The sequence below is a fragment of the Engraulis encrasicolus genome, chromosome 18, assembly GCF_034702125.1.
Source record: "Engraulis encrasicolus isolate BLACKSEA-1 chromosome 18, IST_EnEncr_1.0, whole genome shotgun sequence".
NCBI classification, from domain to species: Eukaryota; Metazoa; Chordata; class Actinopteri; order Clupeiformes; family Engraulidae; genus Engraulis; species Engraulis encrasicolus.
Window position 1 is genome coordinate 47,395,077 of NC_085874.1, and position 22,615 is coordinate 47,417,691.

A 22,615-nucleotide genomic window follows, 5' to 3' on the forward strand; every position below is an offset into this window, starting at 1 on the left:
AATGAAGAATAGTCCCCCAAAAAATATTTCGGCTACACTGACAACGAGGCGAGGCGAGGCGGGGCATCAGCAAAACGTGAGGCCACAAGCCCGAGTGGAGGACGCAAGGTGGCATTATTGGAATGTACCCAGTGAGTGAGTGAGTGAGTGAGTGAGCTCCATTGTACTGCTCCTGTGAGGCTCAGTGTTGCCAGATGTGTCTGACCAAATCCCGCCCAAAAGGTTCTCAAAAACCGCCAAAATGCGCTAAATTCCGCCCAAATTCAACAAATTACATTGACATCTATGGGCCCAAAACGGCTTAAAAACCCGCCAAATGACCAATTTTTCCCGTTTTTGCCCGCCGACGCTCATCCCAAATAGCCCAATTGGGCGGGCACTCGCCCAATCTGGCAACACTGGTGAGGCTCTCTACCCTGGCTGCACTGAGGAGAAAGGAGCTCGCTCACATTCTTCGCTGACACGCTGCCTGAAAAACCAGTCCGAGTCGCCATAGCAACAATGCAATGCATTGTGGGAAGAACACCGTTTTGCCCATATTCTCTCCCTCTTCACCACCACCACCACCCAGCCTCACTCACCCTCTTTCTCAGTCCCCCCACCTCTCTCTCTCTTTCCTTTTCCCTCTTTCTCAGTCCCCCCACCTCTCTCTCTCTTTCCTTTCCCCTCTCTCTCTCTCTCTCCCTCCCCCCCACCTCTCTCTCTTTCCTTTCCCTCGCCTCTCTCCCTTCCTCTCTTTACTCCTTTCTTTACTCCTTTCTTTCTTTTTACTTTCATCCTGTTGTGCCGGGGAAAAACAAACCACACAAACACCCCCACCCAGGGCCGGAATAACACACAGACTAGATATGGCTGCAGCCTAGGGCCCCTTGCCACCTGCCAGGGGGCCCCACAGCCTAGATATGGCTGCAGCCTAGCCTAGCCCCCCCCCCCCACACACACACACACACACCTGCCAGGGGGCCCCACAGCCTAGATATGGCTGCAGCCTCCGGCCCCCCGCCACCTGCCAGGGGGGCCCATAGGCTAGATATGGCTACAGCCACTACAGCCTGGGGGCTTAGTTTCCATTGGGAGGCATTAGTCTATTTTATTTTTCAATACTAAGCGGGGCGTTGGCAGGCTTATGATGAGGTCAAGGGGGCATTGGCAGGCTTGTGATGAGGTCAAGGGGGTGTTGGGAGGCTTATGATGAGGTCAAGGGGGCGCATGCTCAAGGAAGGTTGCGATCCGCTGCTCTAACACCAACACCAGATGAGGAAATCAGTGCTACGCGGGACCTTAACACTCAGGCCACTGCTATGCTCCACACCTATGGAATCCACAGTGTGACAGGTTTGGAAATCAAACTCCGCTGAAAGAAGGTGTGTCTTTTTTTTCTTTACAGACACAGTTGCCAAGACAAACATGGCAAGCTGCAAGTTCAGGAGTACGAGCCGTTTGCCTCCTAATCAATCCTGATTCAATACAGAATGAGCACCTTTTCGGATCTGTTGAGAAATTGAACACAACAACAACACAGCAGTGCATGGTATGACACACCTGTGGGGGAAGTGGGCTTGACCTTTTGACCTTGAAGAGACGTTAAACTGCCACAGTATTACAATGACAACGACAAATATAGGCACGACCTCCTGACCTCCTTTTCTTGGTATTCCTTTGAGAGCCTGTGTCTCAATACATCCCTGCACCGCCCATGTCCTTGAGCACAGTTACATGAGGACTTTTCCCATTTTAAACGGAATGTTGACTGCAGGCAGTCTGCACAAGAGTCGTGAAAACGTTATATTAATTCCGAATATGACCGTGTTGAGTGGATATCCCAGATGCAGAACGCTATTCCACACATGTACCGCTAAATGGAATATTTCAGAAATTGTTTTAAATCCTGTTTTCGAATCCTTACGATATTCCATTTGAAGCCAGAATAGTCTCTGCATGTACTGGGTATAGTCAGTAACAGTCATGTAACTGATTAACCTCGAGTGCTGGGTATGTTCAGGTCATTTGGTCTATTCTTCAATCCCCATGTCCCTTCAGCAATATTTTCCTTTATAAAAAAGACAATGAGGGGATACATACATCCCTGCACTCATGGTGACGCATTCCATCCACTACAAGCACACTCTGTCTGTGACCTTATTGAAGCAAAACACAATACCATTACGGGTGAATATGAGATCTCATTGTCTGCAGCATTGAGAATAATCATAAAACATGATGCCATTATACTGTGTGTGTGTGTGCGTCTGTGTGCATGTGCGTCTGTGTGCGTGTGTGTGTGCGTGCGTCTGTGCGTGCGTCTGTGCGTGCGTCTGTGCTTGCGTCTGTGCGTGTGCCTGTCTCTGTGTGTGTGTGTGTGTGTGTGTGTGTGTGTGTGTGTGTGTGGTGTGCGCGCTCCCAGGACAGGATATGCAGGATAATAATCTCCTTATCCGCAATAGACTGCTCTAATTGCCCATCTACTGTACAGCTGACCAGAAGGTTCCGGTCGGTGTGGCATGTCTAGAGTACGAGTCAGCTATCCGTTTAAGTGATACTGTCCCATTTTTGGAAATAAGCTTATTTTACACCTCCCCTTGAGTTAAACAATAGGCTTTTATCGTTCTCCTGTACTTCCAACAATTTTCTAGTTATGGCAGTGCATATTTTACCTCCAAGCTAACAGTTAACATTGAGTCCTATGAGACCAGTTAGCGACCAGCTGGCTTGAAGGTAAAATTTGCACTGCCATACCCAGAGAACGGTTGAAAGTACAGGAGAACGGTAAAACCCTATCATTTAACTCAAGAACAGGTGTAAAATAAGCTTATTTCCAAAAATGGGACAGTATCACTTTTTTTAAATTGGTATTGAAAACTTTAATATTAAACACGTAAAGACAGACTGATCGAGTGAAATCATAGAATGTATATCACCATACAATCAATGAGTGACATCCATGTATCACTCCTCAAGACACTTGTGCTGTTCTCATCAACATAAGTTGTATGCAGTGCAATATGCACTTTGTAAGTATTAATAGAAAGGTTTTGAATAACAACATATAAATAGTACAATTGAAACCGAAAACTTCCTCATTTTGCAAATAATTAATCTATTCCCTAACTGATACGTCCCCTACCTACTCTTTCAATCAGGGCTTGTCGTTCGAATGAGACTCACTTGCCACTATTCTCAGAGTTTTCGACAACAACAAAAAAGTAAAAAGAACAAGACCGACAGGCGGACAAAGATGAGTCTGTCTATGCGCTCTGCCGCCTTGTAGACACAGGAGGGAATGTCAATTTAAGGAATGCGTTTCAGACAGACAGACCGACCGACTGACCGACTGACTGACTGACTGACGGACGGACACACCCTCTTATAGAGATGCTAGAACGCATCTAAAAAACTGCTTGAGAGAAATCCACCTGTCCATTTCAGACGTTTTCCTCTTTTCCTTCAGAATCAACCAATTAGTCAATAATAATAATCCATCATTTTAGAAAGACTCACTTGTCGCTCTTCTCGTAGATGTTGAGGCCGAGGGCGTCCACGCCGAGCCAGAGCTCTGTGCCTTTCTTGTTCTTGATGTCGAAGTAGTTGACGCCGTACATCTCCAGGTCCTGCGCGATCTTCAGGTACTCCAACATGGCGTCCTCTCTGTGGGGTCAGGGGTCGGGCAGGAGAGGAGAGGAGAGGGGACATCATCACGTTACCATTGCTTCCCTCCCGCGTCATCTTTTTTTAGGACTTTTGTTACTGCCTTTGTATGTGCGTGTGGGCGTGTGTGTGTGCGTGTGTACTTTCTCACGCGAACCCCAGAGAATTGGCGGCGTACGGCAACCTCCGTCTGGCCCGGCAGCCTCCAAATGAATAGCCCTACTGTAGTCCTAACTGGCGGTATTTTCACATCTTACCGCAGCCTAGCTTTTTTTATATATGAAGTGCTTAAATGTATGATTGCAGTCTCAGTAATGGGTTAAGGACACGTCAAAGACATACTGCATAATACTGCCACTGCTTCTACCACAGACCCATGTGTGTATACATGTATGTGTGTGTGTGTACTGTATACATGTATATGTGTGTGCGCGTATACATGTATGTATATACGTGTGTGTGTCCTCAGCATGCCTCTGTGTGTGTGTGTGTGTGTGTGTGTGTGTGTGTGTGTGTGTGTGTGTGTGTGTGTGTGTGTGTGTGTGTGTGTGTGTGTGTGTGTGTGTGTGTGTGTGTGTGTGTGTGTGTTATTCACCTGAGCATTCCTCTGTGCTCCTCATGCCAGACCTGGATCCTCTCCTCCCACTGCTCCCGGGAAAGCTTGTGCTGCTCCAACACCCTGAGGAAGGAGCACACATTTTAGTACTTTTATTTGAGTTGTGATAGGCCACCGATCATCTGTTTAGAAGGTGCAGGATTCAGTAGAAATGTCCGTATAAAAAGAAGACAATCCGCACACTTCAGGTCTATTTTTGTGCAAAGAAACTTTACTTGACTTGCAAGCTTTCGGTCCTTAGACCGTGATGAAGGTCTAAGGACAGAAAGCTTGCAAGTCAAGTAAAGCTTCTTTGCACAAAAATACACTTGAAGTGTGCGGATTGTCTTCTTTTTATTCAGTACTTTTATTTGGAAAAAGTTCATTTAAAAGTTACACAGATCCAAATAGTTATGGAAATCAGAGCAGAGTTGAATGATCATACAGTTAATCAGTCCACACACACACACACACACACACACACACACACACACACACACACACACACACACACACACATGTGCAGGCACGAACACACACGCACATGCACAAACACACACACATGCACGCACGAACACCCACACATGGACACACGCACGGACACCAACGCACGCATAGACACAAGCACGGACGGACACAAACGCCCACGTGCGCACACACACACACACACAAACACACACGTACACACAAGCACCAGATGTGAATTCCATTAGTCAAATGAGATGGCAGATAATGCAGAGAATAAATCACTTGACTAAACACATGAATAAGCAAAACCGATCAAATACTGTCAACACATGAATAAGCAAAACCCATCAAATACTGTAACACATGAATAAGCAAAACCTATCAAAAACGTATACACCCATGCAGGTGTCAACACTCTAATACAATATACAACAGCTGTGTCCGTAATCTCTCTCTCAGTCCCTACATCTTTCTGTTTGCTCGTCTCTGCCTGGTGATCTCTAGGTCTCGTCGCTCTGTCCATCTCCGTCCACGTCTCTATGAACGTTTCCGTACTTTGTCTCTTTGCATTTCTGCCCGCCTCTCCCCATCTCTCTCAGTCTTTCCTTCTCAATCTCCAGCATGTCTCTCCCTCGGACTCTCACTTGCTATATCTCTGTCTCTCCGTGTCTCTCTGCCAGGCTATTTCTCTCCATGTCTCCTTCTTTCCGTCTGTCTGTCTGTCTGTCTGTCTGTCTGTCTGTCTGTCTGCCTGCCTGCCTGTCTGTCTGTCTGTCTGTCCCTCTCCATGTCTGTCTGTTCCTCTACATGTCTGTCTGTCTGTCTGTTCGTCTACATGTCTGTCTGTCTGTCTGTCCGCTTCTGTTCATGTCCGCCCGTCTGTCTGTCTGTCTCCCCATCTGTCTGTTCCTCTACATGTCTGTGTGTCTGTCTGTCTGTCTGTCTGTCTGTCTGTCTGTCTGTCTGTCCGCTTCTGTTCATGTCCGCCCGTCTGTCTGTCTGTCTCCCCATCTGTCTGTTCCTCTACAGGTCTGTGTGTCTGTCAGTCTGTCTGTCTGTCTGTCTGTCTGTCTGTCCGCTTCTATTCATGTCTGTCTGTCTGTCTGTCTGTCTGTCTGTCTGTCTGTCTGTCTGTGTGTCTGTGTGTCTGTCTGTCTGTCCGCTTCTATTCATGTCCGCCCGCCTGTCTGCCTGTCTGCCTCCCCGTCCGTGCATCCTCCCTCCAGTCCTCACCGCTGCGGGAGCAGGCGATCGGAGGTGAGGTATCCGGGTTTGTGTGCGTCCTTGGTGAAGTCTCCAAACTTGGCCTGCACGGCGTAGGAGGCCAGCAGCACGGCCGTCTCCGGGGGACAGTAGATCTCGTCACTCAGGATGCCATCCTTCACCTGTGGGGGGGACACACAACAGTGAGTGTGTATACATGCAGTTCAGTATCCCGAATATGAGGCATATCCCGGTTATGATCATATTCGGGATAAGGTGTTTATATGAGCACAGAACGTTATATCCCAGTCTACATTCTTGGCCGTTATAGAATTCTCTAAAAATGCGTGTAGCCTGGATACCAGCAACAGCATTCTATGGGAAGCCCCTGTATCTGGGATAAGGTGTTTACATGCGTCGGCATCCTGGCTTCTTTCAGAATACTCAAGCTAGCATATCCCGATTTCTCAGTATCCTGAATAAAGGCTTATTTGAGATACTGAAGTGTTTATATGCTCAAACAAAAATTCGGGATACTTAATATCCCGATCATATTCGGGATACTGAAATGCATGTATACGCACTCAGTGGCTTTCAGATAAATATGCGGGTGCTACGGGTGCTGACAGATATAACAGTTTAAACAGCAGGGTCAAAGACGTCCAACATGAAATTGTCCTTCAGTGCCAATGGATACTTTTGCTTACTATACTTACTATAAAAAACATGATTTTCTATTTTTTTTCAAGTGAATGCATGATAGCAAAGCCAAACAAACAATTAAAAAAACACTTTAGCAGTTAGAGTAAGCAAACGTATCCGCTGCACTGAAGGACAATTTCATGTTGGACGTCTTTGACCCCGCATCATTCATAACATCCCCTAAAGCAGAGGTGGGAAACTAGCCAGGCCGTGCCCTCCTAGTGACTCAACACCTTCAGCGTTGCTTCTAGGCAGGTCAAGAGCAATACAAACATCGTTTCTGAGCTCCCGAAAAATCGGGAATTCCTCTCAATTTGTCGGGAAGCAAACAACCTTTAACAAACCAAGGGAGGTGGGTCAACCACACCGTTTGGGAAATGTTAATTGTTATTCTCTTGGTCAGCCCAAATCTCAAAGAGATTTGAAAGTCGATGATAATCAGGCTAGTTGGGAAAACTCAAATTGACTGAGGGCCGAAATCAATATGTCCTGGATGAGTTCCTAAGCCAAATCCTATTTATTGCTCATCTCTACACTACTGATTTATACTCTTCTACTCTACTAAGCAATACAAATGGCAACAATACAACTGTGTGAGGTTCCTGACCTGCATGAAGAAGAGTTTCTGTGTGATGTCCTGGATGAGCTCCTCAGCCACGTCCTCTGGGAAGAACTTGCCCCGGAATTTAAACTGCAGAGGGTTCTCCTTCTTCACGTCCTGAGAGGACACCTGGGGGGACAAAACATGAATAAGGAAGGGGAGGGAAAAGAAAGAAAAATCGCTGATAAGTACTGTATTACATGGCTTTCTCATGCTTACAAACATTCCACATTACTGTAGGTATTTATTTTTTATTTATTTTTGAAAGTATTTTGGGGCTTTTCAAGCCTACATTGTGAGACAGGATAGTGAAGGACAGACAGGAAGCGAGTTGGGATGAGAGACGGGGAAGGGCCGGCAAAGCAGACGACTGCCCTACCGATAGGCCACGGTAGGGCCCCACATTAGGTATATAAAATCGGAAGTCCCATTGGAGCAGCGTTGTGCGTGGTTGGAAACTGTTTTCGAGACGGCTGGATGTTGAAGACGTTTATCTACTCTTACAGACTCCACTCTGGGAGAACATACTGTATCTTGCCATGTGTACATCAGAATCGCTTGATATGCTCTGTCTATAAATTAAGCTATATTTTATCAGGTCAATCACATGTGAGCGCAATATTCGAGTCACAGCAGCTTGCAGAGGCTGCTTCCAAAAATGCGCCTAGTCACCAGTGGCTTCGTTACACAATATAGTGTGACGAGAATCAGTCTGAGAAACGTTTGAGATATGGTCCGACTTGCTTAGTGGGGCTTTAACTGTATTATGTTACACAGACACGGAGATGTACGTACAAGGCCAGAGAAAGCGGAGGAGGAAATGTCATTATGAAAATCAAAAACACTGGACGAGTGAGATGTTATCGTAAAAGGAAAAGCAAACTTTGAAAAATCAGTGTTTAGAATCACTCTCTGCACCATGTATGTGGAAAGTCAGTCTCAGCTCTCGCTCTCACGCTCCCTAAAAGCAAACGCTGGAGCCACCGGGGCCTGGTGTTGGATTACAGCTGGTCTACCCTGACTGGGCAACACTCATATGTTTCCAATCATCACCACTGAAAACCCACACTAAAGCGAATCCACACTGTACTGCTACTTTGGTAACCTAGCATTTGAGGTAGGAATCTGTGAATGTGAGAATACTGAACAGTGACCTGTAATAACCCCTGGCTATATGTCTCACGCCCCCCATCACTTCACTTCACTTCAAAATCTTTTCTTCTTACTCTTCATACTACACTTCTCATTCTTTGCATTTTTTTGGTGTTTGGTATTCAAGTCGCAACAGCAACAATTAGAGGAACAGAAACCAAAACTATCAATGGGAAATGACTAGGCACTGGTACAGGAGGGTGTGTACATGTGTGTTTGAGAGAGAGAGAGAGAGAGAGAGAGAGAGAGAGAGAGAGAGCGCAAGAGAGAGAGCGCGAGAGCAAGAGAGAGAGAGAGAGAGAGAGAGTGAGAGATAGAGAGAGAGTGAGAGATAGAGAGAGAGCACGAGATAGAGAGAGAGAGAGAGAAAATAAAAGAAGCCTAGACTGGGATATTCCGCTTTCCACTGTACTAAAGCAGTAGCCCAGTGTCAGCACTTAATGCAACTCACTGGTGGAACTTTCCCAGCTTCCTCCCTCCTGACCAATAGGGCTGCACAATATTAGAAAAATATGCGATACACGACAACATGACTGTATATTGCGATATCGATATTACTCGCGATATTTAATATATACATATATTTTCACCTCTCTACTTGCCATTCTACACTATCATGTATGAAAAAACTGAGAGCAGTTATTTATTTCCAACATTATTTTTATTTGGAAAAAACATGGCTAATATACAGCATCCACTTAAAATGTCAACCTTTTTAATACCTTTTTTAACCTTTTCACCAAATGGCTGTTATTAAAAATTAAAAAGCAGGTATCACGATATAACCAACTTTTGCGATACGTGTATCGCAAGCCGTTATGTAAGGGATAATTGACGACACGGTGTGCGTATAACAGGAAAAATAATGCACACCTAGGTGGTGATGCGGCCACGACGCGAAGCGGAGTGGCCGTTACACCTCGGTGTGCATTATTTTTCCTGTTATACGCACACCGTGAAGTCAATTATCCCGCTTATACCACGGTTGCCACACTGTCTGAAATTTATTTGAGGCGTTATTTCGATGCTATAATGGCTAAAACAAAGGTTCTCTGTAGAACTAATTCCTTCCGCCACAAGAAGCTTCTTTTCATAACTTTCTGTCGAACTGCCGTTGCTCATTCTAAATTGAAGGTTGCTACGGCCAAGACACCGTTGATAGTTCTATCGCATTCGGTTGTCAAGTCAAGAGCCAGTCGTTAATTCTATCGCATTTGGTTGTCAAGTCAGTCGCCTCAATGTTCTACCCATTCGATATATGGGCGCGTCTGACTTGCCCACTAGACCATGCTACAGTTGGCATGATTCCTACACATGTACAGATCTCAATAGATTAAAAAAAATACCCCGCGCATCTTGGCGACATTCTAACTGCCTCACCTCGCCATTAACTTCATCAAAACAGGCACCTCGTCAATGTGCTCTCCTCCCATAGGAAACTCCCCTTGATTTATTTTCCACTGCGTTCCCATAGTTAAGCCTATTGATCCGAAAATATCCCATACTTTTCACAAGTTACGCTACTCTCTCAACTGATAAACGCTACAACCGCAGGAAACATCTCCTCTCGTGGGGAAGAAACGCCCACGTGAAACGGGCGTCCCTTTGCGCAGGGAATATCTCTCTCTCTCTCTCTCTCTCTCTCTCTCTCTCTCTCTCTCTCTCTCTCTCTCTCTCTCTCTCAAAGTTGACAGAGTGATGGTCAGTTGGGAGAAATAAACATGTTTCAAATTTGATTAGGCCTACTAAGATTTGCTCCAGATTCACTATACATTGCTGGTGTTTCCAGACGCGCGGTGCCACATGTGTCACTTCAGCGCGTAATGCTTGCAACTTTTTTGTGTGTAATTTATGAACGTGCGTGCCTTGGCGCATTGATACACTGGAGTTTTGCGGTCAGAAAAGTGACCGAATAGTGGGACTACTTCAGGTGTGCATATATAGACAGTTAATCAATACCCAATTTAGCGCGTCACAATGGGAGATTCCAGACTGCCGTGGTATAAATCGCAATATCGATACATTTTCAATATATTGTGCAGCCCTACTGACCATCCCTCCCCTCCCATCAACCACACTGTCACAGCATCCTCCCTCCCTCCCTCCTCCTGACCATCCCTCTCCTCCCATCAACCACACCGTCACACCATCCTCCCTCCTTCCCTCCTCCTGACCATCCCTCTCCTCCCATCAACCACACCGTCACACCATCCTCCCTCCTTCCCTCCTCCTGACCATCCCTCCTCTCCCATCAACCACACACCCGGTGCATTCCACTATGCAACCTTGCCTCCTCCACTTGTGCTTGTCTCCTCGTCCCGCCTCCTGGCCCCTCCTCCGTGGAGAAAACGATAAAGTTTCCCAGCTGTCAGCCTAGCCACAACAACTTTTGAGGGACTGTTTTTCATTCACCATCCCAATTGCAAATGAGAAAAAGAGTTTACAATTGAGCTTTTGCGAGATATTCAAATATAATGCTGTTGTCAGTGATACTATTACTTCCTGGTACAAGGCTTTAAGCACAAGTGGAGGACGCAAGGTCACATATTGGAACGTACTCACCGCCACACCATCCTCTTTTCTCCTCAACAACCACTCCTCAGCTCTTCTTCCCTTCTCCTCAACAACCACTCCTCAGCTCTTCTTCCCTTCTCCTCAACAATCACTCCTCAGCTCTTCTTCCCTTCTCCTTAACAACCACGCCTCAGCTCTTCTTCCCTTCTCCTCAACAATCACTCCTCAGCTCTTCTTCCCTTCTCCTCAACAACCACTCCTCAGCTCTTCTTCCCTTCTCCTCAACAACCACTCCTCAGCTCTTCTTCCCTTCTCCTCAACAACCACGCCTCCTCTTCCTCTTCCTCAACAACCACTCCTCAGCTCTTCTTCCCTTCTCCTCAACAACCACTCCTCAGCTCTTCTTCCCTTCTCCTCAACAACCACTCCTCAGCTCTTCTTCCCTTCTCCTTAACAACCACGCCTCAGCTCTTCTTCCCTTCTCCTCAACAACCACGCCTCCTCTTCCTCTTCCTCAACAACCACTCCTCAGCTCTTCTTCCCTTCTCCTCAACAACCACTCCTCAGCTCTTCTTCCCTTCTCCTCAACAACCACTCCTCAGCTCTTCTTCCCTTCTCCTTAACAACCACGCCTCAGCTCTTCTTCCCTTCTCCTCAACAACCACGCCTCCTCTTCCTCTTCCTCAACAACCACTCCTCAGCTCTTCTTCCCTTCTCCTCAACAACCACTCCTCAGCTCTTCTTCCCTTCTCCTCAACAACCACTCCTCAGCTCTTCTTCCCTTCTCCTCAACAACCACTCCTCAGCTCTTCTTCCCTTCTCCTCAACAACCACTCCTCAGCTCTTCTTCCCTTCTCCTTAACAACCACGCCTCAGCTCTTCTTCCCTTCTCCTCAACAACCACTCCTCAGCTCTTCTTCCCTTCTCCTTAACAACCAAGCCTCAGCTCTTCTTCCCTTCTCCTTAACAACCACGCCTCCTCTTCCTCTTCCTCAGCCTTTCCTCCCTTCTGCTTCTCCCTCTTCTCCCATCAACCGCACACCATCACACCATCCTCCTTTCTCCTCAACAACCACACCTCAGCTCTCCTCAGCACTTCTTGAGTGCATTCCAATCTGCGGACTTCCGTCCTCCCTTGCTCACTTGCCTGCTTGTGACCTCATGATGATGTCACTGACGACACAAAATTAATTCAATATCTTGCAAAAGCACAATTCTAATGTCATTTTCTCATTTGCAATTGGGATGGTGAATGAAAAATAGTCCCCCAAAAATTGCTCTGGCTAGGCTGACAGCTGGAGAAAACTTTATTGTTTTCTCCACGGAGGCTGGGCCAGGAGGCGGGGCGAAGCCACAAGCACAAGTGGAGGACGGGAGTGTGCATAGTGGAATGCACCCCTTCTCTTCTACTCCCTTCTCCTCAACAACCACTCCGCTTCTTTCCTCCCTTCTGCTTCTCCCTCTTCTATCCTTCAACCACCAACCTACAGTCAGACCATCCTCCATTGGCCTAAGCAACCCTTTACGTTTTTCCTCAGCATTTTCTCCCTTCTCCTCAACAACCACTCGTCCTCTTTCCTAAGCTTTTCCTCCATTCTACTTCTCCCTCTTTTTTCCTCAGCTCTTCTTCCCTTCTCCTCCTTTCTCCTAAGCAACCACTCCTCTTCTTCCTCCTTTCTCCTCAAAAACAACCCCTCCGCTTCTGTCCCAGCTTCCCTCCCTCCGCCTGACCATCCCTCTTCTCCCATCAACCACACACCGTCACACTATCCTCCTTTCCCCTTGACAACCATGCCTCCTCTTCCCTCACTTCTTCTTCCCTTCTATTCCTTTCTACTCAACAGCCACTCCTTTTCTTTTCTGTCCTCCTCGGCTCTTTTTCCCTTCTGGTTTTCCCTCTTCTCCCATCAACCGCCCACCGTCCGTCACACCATCCTCCTTTCTCCTAAGCAACCACTCCTCTTCTTTCCTCAGCCCCTCCTCCCTTCTGCTTCTGCTTCTCCCTCTTCTATCCTTCAACCACCAACTCACAGTTTGACCCTCCTCCTTAAAGTGATACTGTCCCATTTTTGGAAATAAGCTTATTTTACAGCTCCCATTGAGTTAAATACTGGGGTTTTACCATTCTCCTGTACTTTCAATCGTTCTCTGGGTATGGCAGAGCAAATTCTACCTCCATGCTAGCAGTTAACATTGAATCCTATGAGACCAGCTGGCGGCTAACTGGTCTCATAGGACTCAATGTTAACTGGTAGCTTTGAGGTACAATTTGCACTGCCATACCCAGAGAATGGTTGAAAGTATAGGAGAAAGGTAAACCCCTATTACTTAACTCAAGGGGAGGTGTAAAATAAGCTTATTTCCAAAAATGGGACAGTATCACTTTAGCCCCATCAGCCACTCCTGTTTTTCCCCTCAGTTCACAAATTCAGTCCATCTTGCCTTCTGATTATCCCTCTTCTCGCCTCAACCACCTTCCTCTTCCTTAAGTCACCCTCCTCTCTAGAGCTACGGCAGCAGAGGCTCACCCCTAAAACCGTACTCCTCGGCCCTAAACCAGTGTTTTCCAACCAGGGCCGCTTGTACCACTTGTACCACTGTACCACTCTGCGCCCCTAAACCAGTGTTTTCCAACCAGGGCCGCTTGTACAACTCTGCTCCCCTCCTCTCCCTAACAACCAACCCCTCCAGTGCCTAAAGCCAACCCTCCTCTCCCTAAAGCCAACCCCTCCTCTCCCCTAACAACCCTCCTCTCCCATAAAACCAGTCCTATTCTCCTCTAAAGCCCTCCTCACCCCTTAAGCCAACCCTACTCTCCCTTAAGCCAACCCTCCTCTCCCTAAAGCCAACCCTCCTCTCCCTAACGCCAACCCTCCTCTCCCATAAAACCAAACATCCTCTCCCTAAAGCCAACCTTCCTCTCCCTAAAGCCAACCCTCCTCTCCCATAAAACCAGTCCTATTCTCCCCTAAAGCCCTCCTCACCCCTAGACCAAGCCTCCAGGATGCCTCCAGGATGCCGGCACTCTGTCAGACCAGGATTAAGCAGAGGGCTGACTCTATCTGTCCTCCTGACTATCTATCTCCGGGACCCACTAGTTTGACGCCTTCTCGGTGGTACGTCACATGGTAATCAAACATTTCAAACAAGTGATTTAAGGTTAGGGTTAGGTTTAGGGTTAAGGTTAGGGTTAGGGTTAGGGTTAGGGTTAGGGTTAGGGTTAGGGTTAGGGTTAGGGTTAGGGTTAGGGTCGTATGACGTAAGCGGTAAGTACCGAAAGGGCGTCGAATTAGTGAGTCCCTCTTCCCTCCTGCCCCAACTATATCCCTCTTCTCCTTCAACCACAGGCTGCTACACCCTACCATCCCACTTTGAAAAAAAAAAGAAAGTCTGAATAGAAGAAAAAAAAACTCCACTGGAAAATATTCGGCTAAGGCCAGCACCATCTGTAAATACTCAAATCTGTGCTTGTTGCTTATTAAAACAACTGTCAAAATAAAGTCCAACTTTTATTTTAGGGGGCTGTGATGGAGTGACCCTTGAGACCCAGGGAGTGCATTCCAATATGCGACCTTGCTTCCTCCACTTGTGCTTGTGGCCTCATGTTTTGCTGACACCCCGCCCCAGTGGAGAAAACAATTGTGTTTTCCCGCTGTCAGTCAAGCTACAACAATTTTTGGGGGATTGTTTTTCATTCACCATCCCATTTGCAAATGAGAAAAAGACTTTACAAATGAGCTTTTGCAGGATATTGAAATATAATGCTGTTGTCAGTGAGGTCATCATGACATATTACGTCCTGGTACGAGGCCACAAGCACAAGTGGAGGAAGCAAGGTCGCATATTGGAACGCACCCCCAGAGACTCCGGTTCAAAGCCGGCTGAGGTAACTTCTCCACTTCCCTACAGGGGCAAAGTGGCCAGCGTAGGATAGAAGAGCAGTGGTGTAGTGGGGATATTCAAAGTGGGGGTACGTTTTTTAACGTCAACAAATAATTAGGCAACTTGTCAAACCCCCCCAACTGTCCTTAATCTACCCACATTGCTTCTCCGTTTTCATCTGTTTGGTCAATCACCTGCAAAACTGCTATGTGCTGATTCCATAGGGCAGTCATGGGTGAGCGGTTAGGGCGTCAGACTTGCATCCCACAGGTTGCCGGTTCGACTCCCGACCCGCCAGGTTGGTGGGGGGAGTAATCAACCAGTGCTCTCCCCCATCCTCCTCCATGACTGAGGTACCCTGAGCATGGTACCGCCCCGCCGCACTGCTCCCCATGGGGCGCTACTGAGGGCTGCCCCCTTGCACGGGTGAGGCATGAATGCAATTTCGTTGTGTGCAGTGTGCACTTGTGTGCTGTGGAGTGCTGTGTCACAATGACAATGGGAGTTGGAGTTTCCCAATGGGCTTTCACTTTCACTTTTCACTTTCTTTCCTTTTTGTATTCAATAATGGGCAGAAGATTTTTAAATAAAAAATTCACTTCAGGAGAAGTGGGTGGACTGCGTACCCCCGCGTACTGCGCCCACTACAACCCTGTAGAAGAGGGCTTCTTTCCAACAACAGCCCACATGGAGAGCAGTGTGTGCAACAGGCCTGTCACTACAGTATTGTGTCAACAGTAGAATAGTGGCAGCGGATGTGGAAGAGTCCTTTATTTTGCAAGAGAGCACGACGGCATTACATGTTGACATGGGAACTTTTCGTTTCCACTGATTAAATCCAACTGATTAAACTGATTAAATACAATTCTTGTTTAAATCAGTATATATGAACTTTCTAAACCACCTTATAATGATATTAATATAATAATGTATATATTATATTCTTCTTATTATTATTCGATTGTTTATCTTCGGTACATTTGACCAGTTTTATACATCTAATTAGATTAAAAGTATCCATGTTTAAGTCCATGTAAGCTGTTGACGAGACAGACTACGAATGTGAGTGGATTGGAGACGGGAGTGGTTAGGGTTGCTACCTTTCAGAAATGAAAATAAGGGACACTTGATGCAATTTCCTGCATTGTAACCAAATTGTGGCCCGTTTCAGCCTTAGCTATTCATGTAAATAAGGAACTTGAAGGAAAAAGTAAGGGACTTCACTTCCAAATAAGGGACGATTTTGTATTTCAAGGGACGGGTGGCAACCCTAGGAGTGGTGGCTGTGTGATCGAGTAGTGAGAGCAGTGAGTTGATGTGGGTGTGCGGACGGTTACTTGAAAGAGCAGGGCAGGTATTTGAGTGAGTGAGCGAGTGAGTGAGTGAGCGAGTGAGTGAGAGTGAGTCTCCACCCTGGCCTGCTGAAGAATGCGACTGTGCGGTATCAGCTTCACCTGATACGGGAGACTGTACAAGCTGAAGAAGAAGTGAGGTGAGCTGAGGAATTTGTAAACCAGGACTGAAACTTTCAGATGGTGAAACTCCACCAAGCTATTATATGCATGTGGTGGAACAAGGCCATGAGTGCATTTTAATATTTGACCTTGCCTCCTCCACTTGCCTCCTCCACTTGCTTCTCGTCATGATGACATCACAGACAACAGCATTATATTTCAATATCTTGCAAAAGCTCAATTATAGAGTCATTTTCTCATTTGCAATTGGGATGGTGAATGAAAAACAGTCCCTCAAAAGTTGTTGTGGCGAGGCTGACAGCTGGGAAACTTTATTGTTTTCTCCACGGAGGAGGGGCCAGGAGGCGGGGCGAGGAGACAAGCACAAGTGGAGGAGGCAAGGTCACATATTGGGATGCACCCCATACGAGAGCTCTCACCCCTTCTTGGCTAACGCCTCTCTTACTCTCAATACATGCATTATTTTCAGAAAACCTTTACAACATAGAACAAGCTGTTAGCGGTTAGTTCACTACTTCAGTTATTTTCTATTTATAAAAGACAGCTGCGTGCTGAATTCAATATTCATTGCTTGTACACCGCTGACAAATTGTTAATATGTTTATTTAATAAATACAATAGTGCCATAATAGCTGTGGTTGCACCTCCCTATCTACTACTAAAAAATGTCAATGACCCTCATACAGACACTCACAGTTTTCAGGCCGACCAGGGATGAGTTTCTCAAAAGGGAAGTTGTTAGCCTGTTAGCAACTTCGGTAGTTGCCAATGGGAAAATGCATTGAAAGCAACGAAGTAGCTAATGTAGTAAGCAACTTTGGTTTCGAGAAATTCACCCCAGAACTGTGCCGGTGCCTAGAGGTCTTACCTGCGAACTGCCCTCTTTCATACCGGGCTCTGAACTTTTCCGCATGTGACTATGTTACATGGATGAACCTGCTGACGTCCACATTGTCGTCACAGTTCGCAGAGGGAAAAAAAAAGTATTTTTCGGTTTGCATCGCGAACAAACTTTACGGTTCGCGAACGCTAATATCTGTGGCGTGAACATGCCAGCCGGTTGGCAATTAGGTGCAGGAACGGGAACAGAAACGGTTCCCAGTTGGCCTGATCGCGTCATCAGGACAACGGACAAAGTAAATGTTTTGCTCCATGAAGAGGGAGGGATGGAGAGAGAGAGAGAGAGAGAGAGAGAGAGAGAGAGTGCGAGAGAGAGAGAGAGTGCGAGAGAGAGAGAGAGTGCGAGAGAGAGAGAGAGAGAGAGAGAGTGCGAGAGAGAGAGGGAGAGAGTGCGAGAGAGAGAGAGAGAGAGAGAGAGAGAGAGAGAGAGAGAGTGCGAGAGAGAGTGCGAGAGAGAGAGAGAGAGGCGTGCCTACCTTCTTATCCAGCTTGAGCCAGGTTTGGTACCCCTTGCTGTCCATGTACTGCAGGCCAAAGTACCACACCTCCCGCAGCCCGATGGTCTTCACCACCTGCACACCACAAAACATTACAGCACATTACATTAGTTCAGTGATTCTCAAAGTGTGGTCCGGGGACCACTAGTGGTCCGCGACAGAGCTCAGGTGGTCCTCAAAGGGATTTCTACTTTTCCCAGATAAGCAAGCTGAAGGCTATATTTGTAACATTATTGCAAAGCTAAACATAGATGAAATGTCATTTTCACCACAATTAGACAGGCTTGTAAATGTGAATAAAAAGTAAGTGATCTGCATCAATATTAGCAGTCAAATTAGCACCCGTCAACTGTCAATTAGGTTGACAGGTGGTCCCTGAACATTTTTGGGGGGACAAAGTGGTCCTCGGTCTGAAAAAGTTTGGGAAACGCTGCATTAGATTAATAGATTTACACGTAGCAGACATATGAGTGGCATCTCCGGGCACTGTCTGGGTGGCATGGTGTTGAGGTGATATTTGTAAGTCATATGAGTAGTTTTCGCTGGGGATGGGATGACATGGCTCGGCTGACGTACGGGTGGCCTGGCTACACCTATGTAAGTAGCCTGATTATCATCGACTTTCAAATCTCTTCGAGACTTGGTCTGACCAAGAGCATAACAATTAACATTTCCCAAACGGCCTCCCTTGGTTTGCTAATGATTGTTTGCTTCTCAACAAAGTGGGAGTAGTTCCCGATTTTGCGGGAACACAGAGAGTACTTGCATTGACTCTTGACCTGACTGGTAGCAACACTGAAGCTGTTGCGTCACTAGGAAGGCACGGCCTGGCTAGTATGTAAGTGGCACCGCTGTTGTGCATGGTGCATTGGGTGGTAACTTAAACACCAACCACCCAGCCAAATGCTGGTGAAAATTTAGTTTGGCTGGTAGAAAAGACCAACTTACTTGCCACTTTGACCCATTGGTGAGTTTGTTCGTCTAGTAATATTAGCATCTATTTAGACACTTTGGCTGATGATGGAAACAGATTATTTAGAGCCCTGGTGGCATGTATAGGCTAAATTCATGTGTGCTAAATTCACACTATATGTAGGTGGCATCACTAGGCATTGGGTGGTATGGCTAGACTGAAGTCATATGCATGGCATGGCCAGGCTGAACGCCTGTTGCCCGCCAGGACAGCTGCCATGCCTGGCTCAGTGTTGGGTGCCAGCCAATCTCGTTTGTGTGTGTGTTTGTGTGTGTGTGTGTGTGTGTGTGTGTGTGTGTGTGTGTGTGTGTGTGTGTGTGTGTGTGTGTGTGTGTGTGTGTGTGTGTGTGTGTGTGTGTGTGTGTGTGTGTGTGTGTGTGTGTGTGTGGTGCCAGCCAATCTCATGCTTAGGGAGCCGTGGCAGGCCTCATAGAAAGCAAACCCTTGGCTGGCTTCCATGTGCGTGTGTGTGCGTGGGTGTGTGTGTGTGTGTATGTGTACGATCTAATCTGAGATGAACTAAACAGTTGTGACAGCAGTTGCATCAACTCAAGCACACAGTGATTGAGACAGATGCAGAACACTACACTCCCCACTCATGCTCATTTCCAAACAGCCATTTGCCGCCATTTTGGAATGCACAGTGACTAGCCGACCAATAGCCTTGCGACTGGCCACTGCCATACGTTGCAAATGTGAACAGCAGGTCTACACCAAAACTAGAGCTGTATTAATGTACACCATTGTTTGAGTGAGTGAGTGAGTGAACGAGAGACAGTGAGTTGCGCGCGCGCACGCGCACACGCACACGCGCGCACACACGGGGTGGTGGAGACACTGTACCCTCTTATTTGTATACAGTAGACTTCACCCCCACAATTTACAGATCAGTGCTGAGGGCTAAATTACAAAGCCATTATATTTTTGCCCCTAGGCCTCTCCCATCCACGCTTGTCATTAGGCTTCTGAAATGGTTACAGTTGCTCTCTAAGGGATTTGTTTTTTTTAATATAGTCATTTAAGGAGGGTAGAAACCTACGTTTAAACCTCGGAGAAGGGAAGGCAGGGTTCCCATACCTTTTTCATGACCAAATTCAAGCACTTTTCAAGCACCTTCAAGCACCAATTTTTCAGTTTTCCAGCACCTTTAAATAGGTCGCGGGAAGGAGTGTGTTCAGAAAATGTTGGGTTTTAAGATGCAATTTCCTGCATTCTAATCGGTTTTAGGGTGTAGAATGGATAATCCAATCTGACATTTCACTCCCTCAGATTTTTGATGTACCTGAACAATTTATTTCTATTATTTGGCTTTACTGGGTTTGACTTGACACAAATTTCAAGCATTTTTAAGCACTTCACCAAACATTCAAGCACTTTCACAACCTTGAAAACACTTAATTGAAATTCAAGCATTTTCAAGGAATTCAAGCACCAGTGGGAACCCTGGGAAGGGTGAGGATTAGGGCTGTAATGATACACTCCACACACGATTCGGTTCGTATCACGATTTTTGACCTACGATTCGATACACCCCACGATTTCACATTTGCCAACATTATAAAATAAAATTATGAATAAAAACTATGATCGTTTCAAGGTAGAATAAGTCACAAGAGCCTACTAATACATTTTAAAAGTTAATGATGATGATTTGAAGCTATGAAGCATTGTTACTTCATATCCTGTGGTTGTTTTCTGGCCTGATGATGGGTATCAAAACTTTGAAAGGTCATATCACGATACTGTCTCCTTGTATCGCGATACAGTATCGTGACTCTGTGTATCACGATTTCTCGGTTCGATACAATATCGTTACAGCCCTAGTGATGATGATGGGAGAGACCGGAAGAGAGAGAGAGGGAGAGGGAGAGAGAGAGAGAGGGAGAGGGAGAGGGAGAGGGAGAGGGAGAGGGAGAGGGAGAGGGAGAGGGAGAAAGAGGGAGTGAGGTGCATTTTGCAGCCTTAACTTCATGTTTCCGTTCCAAAGCATCATAATCATTGCCTGGCTCTTGCCCGACCTGTAGTTCCGCACAGCTTTGTGAGCTCCACTACTAGGTCTGGGGGCATGTAGCAGGATTCCATTTCTACAGTAAAAAAAAAAATCGCAGCATTTATTGCTTCAATATCAACAAATTCTTTCAAAACCATTTTCTGTTGATCTCTAAAGCGTCAACATGGTCTATAGTATGACCTGTGACTCCTCAATGTGAGCTGCCAGTGATATTGAAGTGATGAATGCTCGGCATTATTTTTTGAGTCCAGAAATTGAATCCTGCCACGTGCTCCCAGACCGATGTCTGTGTTTGGAGTGCCACCAGGGGGCTCCAGAGCACACACACGGAGGTCTGGTAGGAACCAGGCTATCATAATCACCCCCAGGGCTCTAAATTAACCAGAGGTGGAAGAAGTACTGAGGTTGTCTACTTAAGTAAAAGTAGAAGTACCCTGCGAAAAAATTACTCAAGTGAAAGTAAATTTGCACACCAAAAATTAAAAGTAAAAGTACTAACTTTCAAAAGTACAAGTACTCGCGCAATGGCTGTCTTTCTCCATGTCTGCCTGATCCAATAGGAAAAAGTTTCTGCAACGGTTTTCGGTTCTATTTGAACATGACTATGGAGTCATGTTGTCATGTTGTTTAAAGTATCTTTTCTGTCTGGGTGTCAGTTTGGAAGAGGGGCTTGGTCCCACCTCCCTGCCCGCAGCTGAGGCTACTCAAATATCCACGAAACACAACAGGAAAACCTAGGATAAATGTAACTAGTAACAAAGTATTCTTCGAGAAATGTAAGGAGTAGAAAGTACAAGTAATTGTCAAAAAATGTAACTCAGTAAAAGAAAAAGTCTGCATTTTTATTTTTATTCAAGTAAGTACAAATTCCAGAAAAAAACTACTTAAGTACAGTAACGAAGTAAAAATACTTACGTTACACCTCTGAAATTAACACCAGTCTACCGGCCAAATGCTGGTGAAAAGTCAGTCTGGCTGCTAGAAAAGACCAACTTACTAGTAGCCACTTTAACCCATTATTGAGTGTGTGTTTGGCTAGTAAGATAAACAACTTGACATTTTGGCTGGTGATGAAAAAAGTTAATTCAGAGCCCTGATCACCAGCCAATTGTGGAGTTTCATGCTGCAGATTGGGTCTGTATTAGCCTGGCTTAGGGCTGGGCGATATGGAAAGAAAAACTATATCACGATATGTATGACTTAATATCACGATAACGATATATATCACGATATAACACAATTACATATGTTTTCAGTTATTCTCTTGATTTGAGTTTCATGCTGAAGATTGGGTCTGTGTTAGCCTGGCTATCACCAGACTGTATCTAATGTGATATATTCTAGGAGCCATCCATTCATTTTCTCATAGGTTAGATTGATGTCAACTATTCAAAGTACTATCAAAACATTACAATGAGTAGATTAGAGCAGATCAGATCAGAGCAGAGAGGCTCATATTACAACATGCAGAGGTGTGTGAGTGAGTGATGGATTGTACAGGACGGTGTGTAGGCTGGGAGAGAGAGAGAGAGAGAGAGAGAGAGAGAGAGAGAGAGAGAGAGAGAGAGAGAGAGAGAGAGAGAGAGAGAGAGAGAGAGAGAGAGAGAGAGAGAGAGAGAGCACCTCTACTCTGCACCACCCTACTCTGGCACTGGAACAATTAGTGGCTTGGGGCGGTATAATGACTGGCTTGTGTGTGTGCGTGTGCGTGTGCGTGTGTGTGTGTGTGTGTGTGTGTGTGTGTGTGTGTGTGTGTGTGTGTGTGTGTGTGTGTGTGTGTGTGTGTTACAGAGCTAGGCCAGCCTAATGACTGGCTTGTGTGTGTGTGTGTGTGTGTGTGTGTGTGTGTGTGTGTGTGTGTGTGTGTGTGTGTGTGTGTGTGTGTGTGTGTGTGTGTGTGTGTGTGTGTGTGTGTGTGTGTGTGTGTGTGTGTGTGTGTGTGTGTTACAGAGCTAGGCCAGCCTAATGACTGGCTTGTGTGTGTGTGTGTGTGTGTG

At 46.2% G+C, this 22,615-nt stretch overlaps 1 protein-coding gene across 1 annotated transcript in view; it reads right to left on the minus strand.

The window, feature by feature from the left end:
• ezrb (ezrin b) overlaps positions 1-22,615 on the minus strand; it is a 94,646-nt gene that overhangs the window by 26,299 nt on the left and 45,732 nt on the right. The window contains exons 4-8 of the mRNA XM_063223762.1: positions 17,614-17,709; positions 7,221-7,343; positions 5,942-6,093; positions 4,241-4,324; positions 3,499-3,645 (exon numbers count right to left, since the gene is read on the minus strand). Of these exons, the coding sequence (XP_063079832.1) occupies positions 3,499-3,645; positions 4,241-4,324; positions 5,942-6,093; positions 7,221-7,343; positions 17,614-17,709 (602 nt within the window). The remainder of the gene's footprint in view (positions 1-3,498; positions 3,646-4,240; positions 4,325-5,941; positions 6,094-7,220; positions 7,344-17,613; positions 17,710-22,615) is intronic.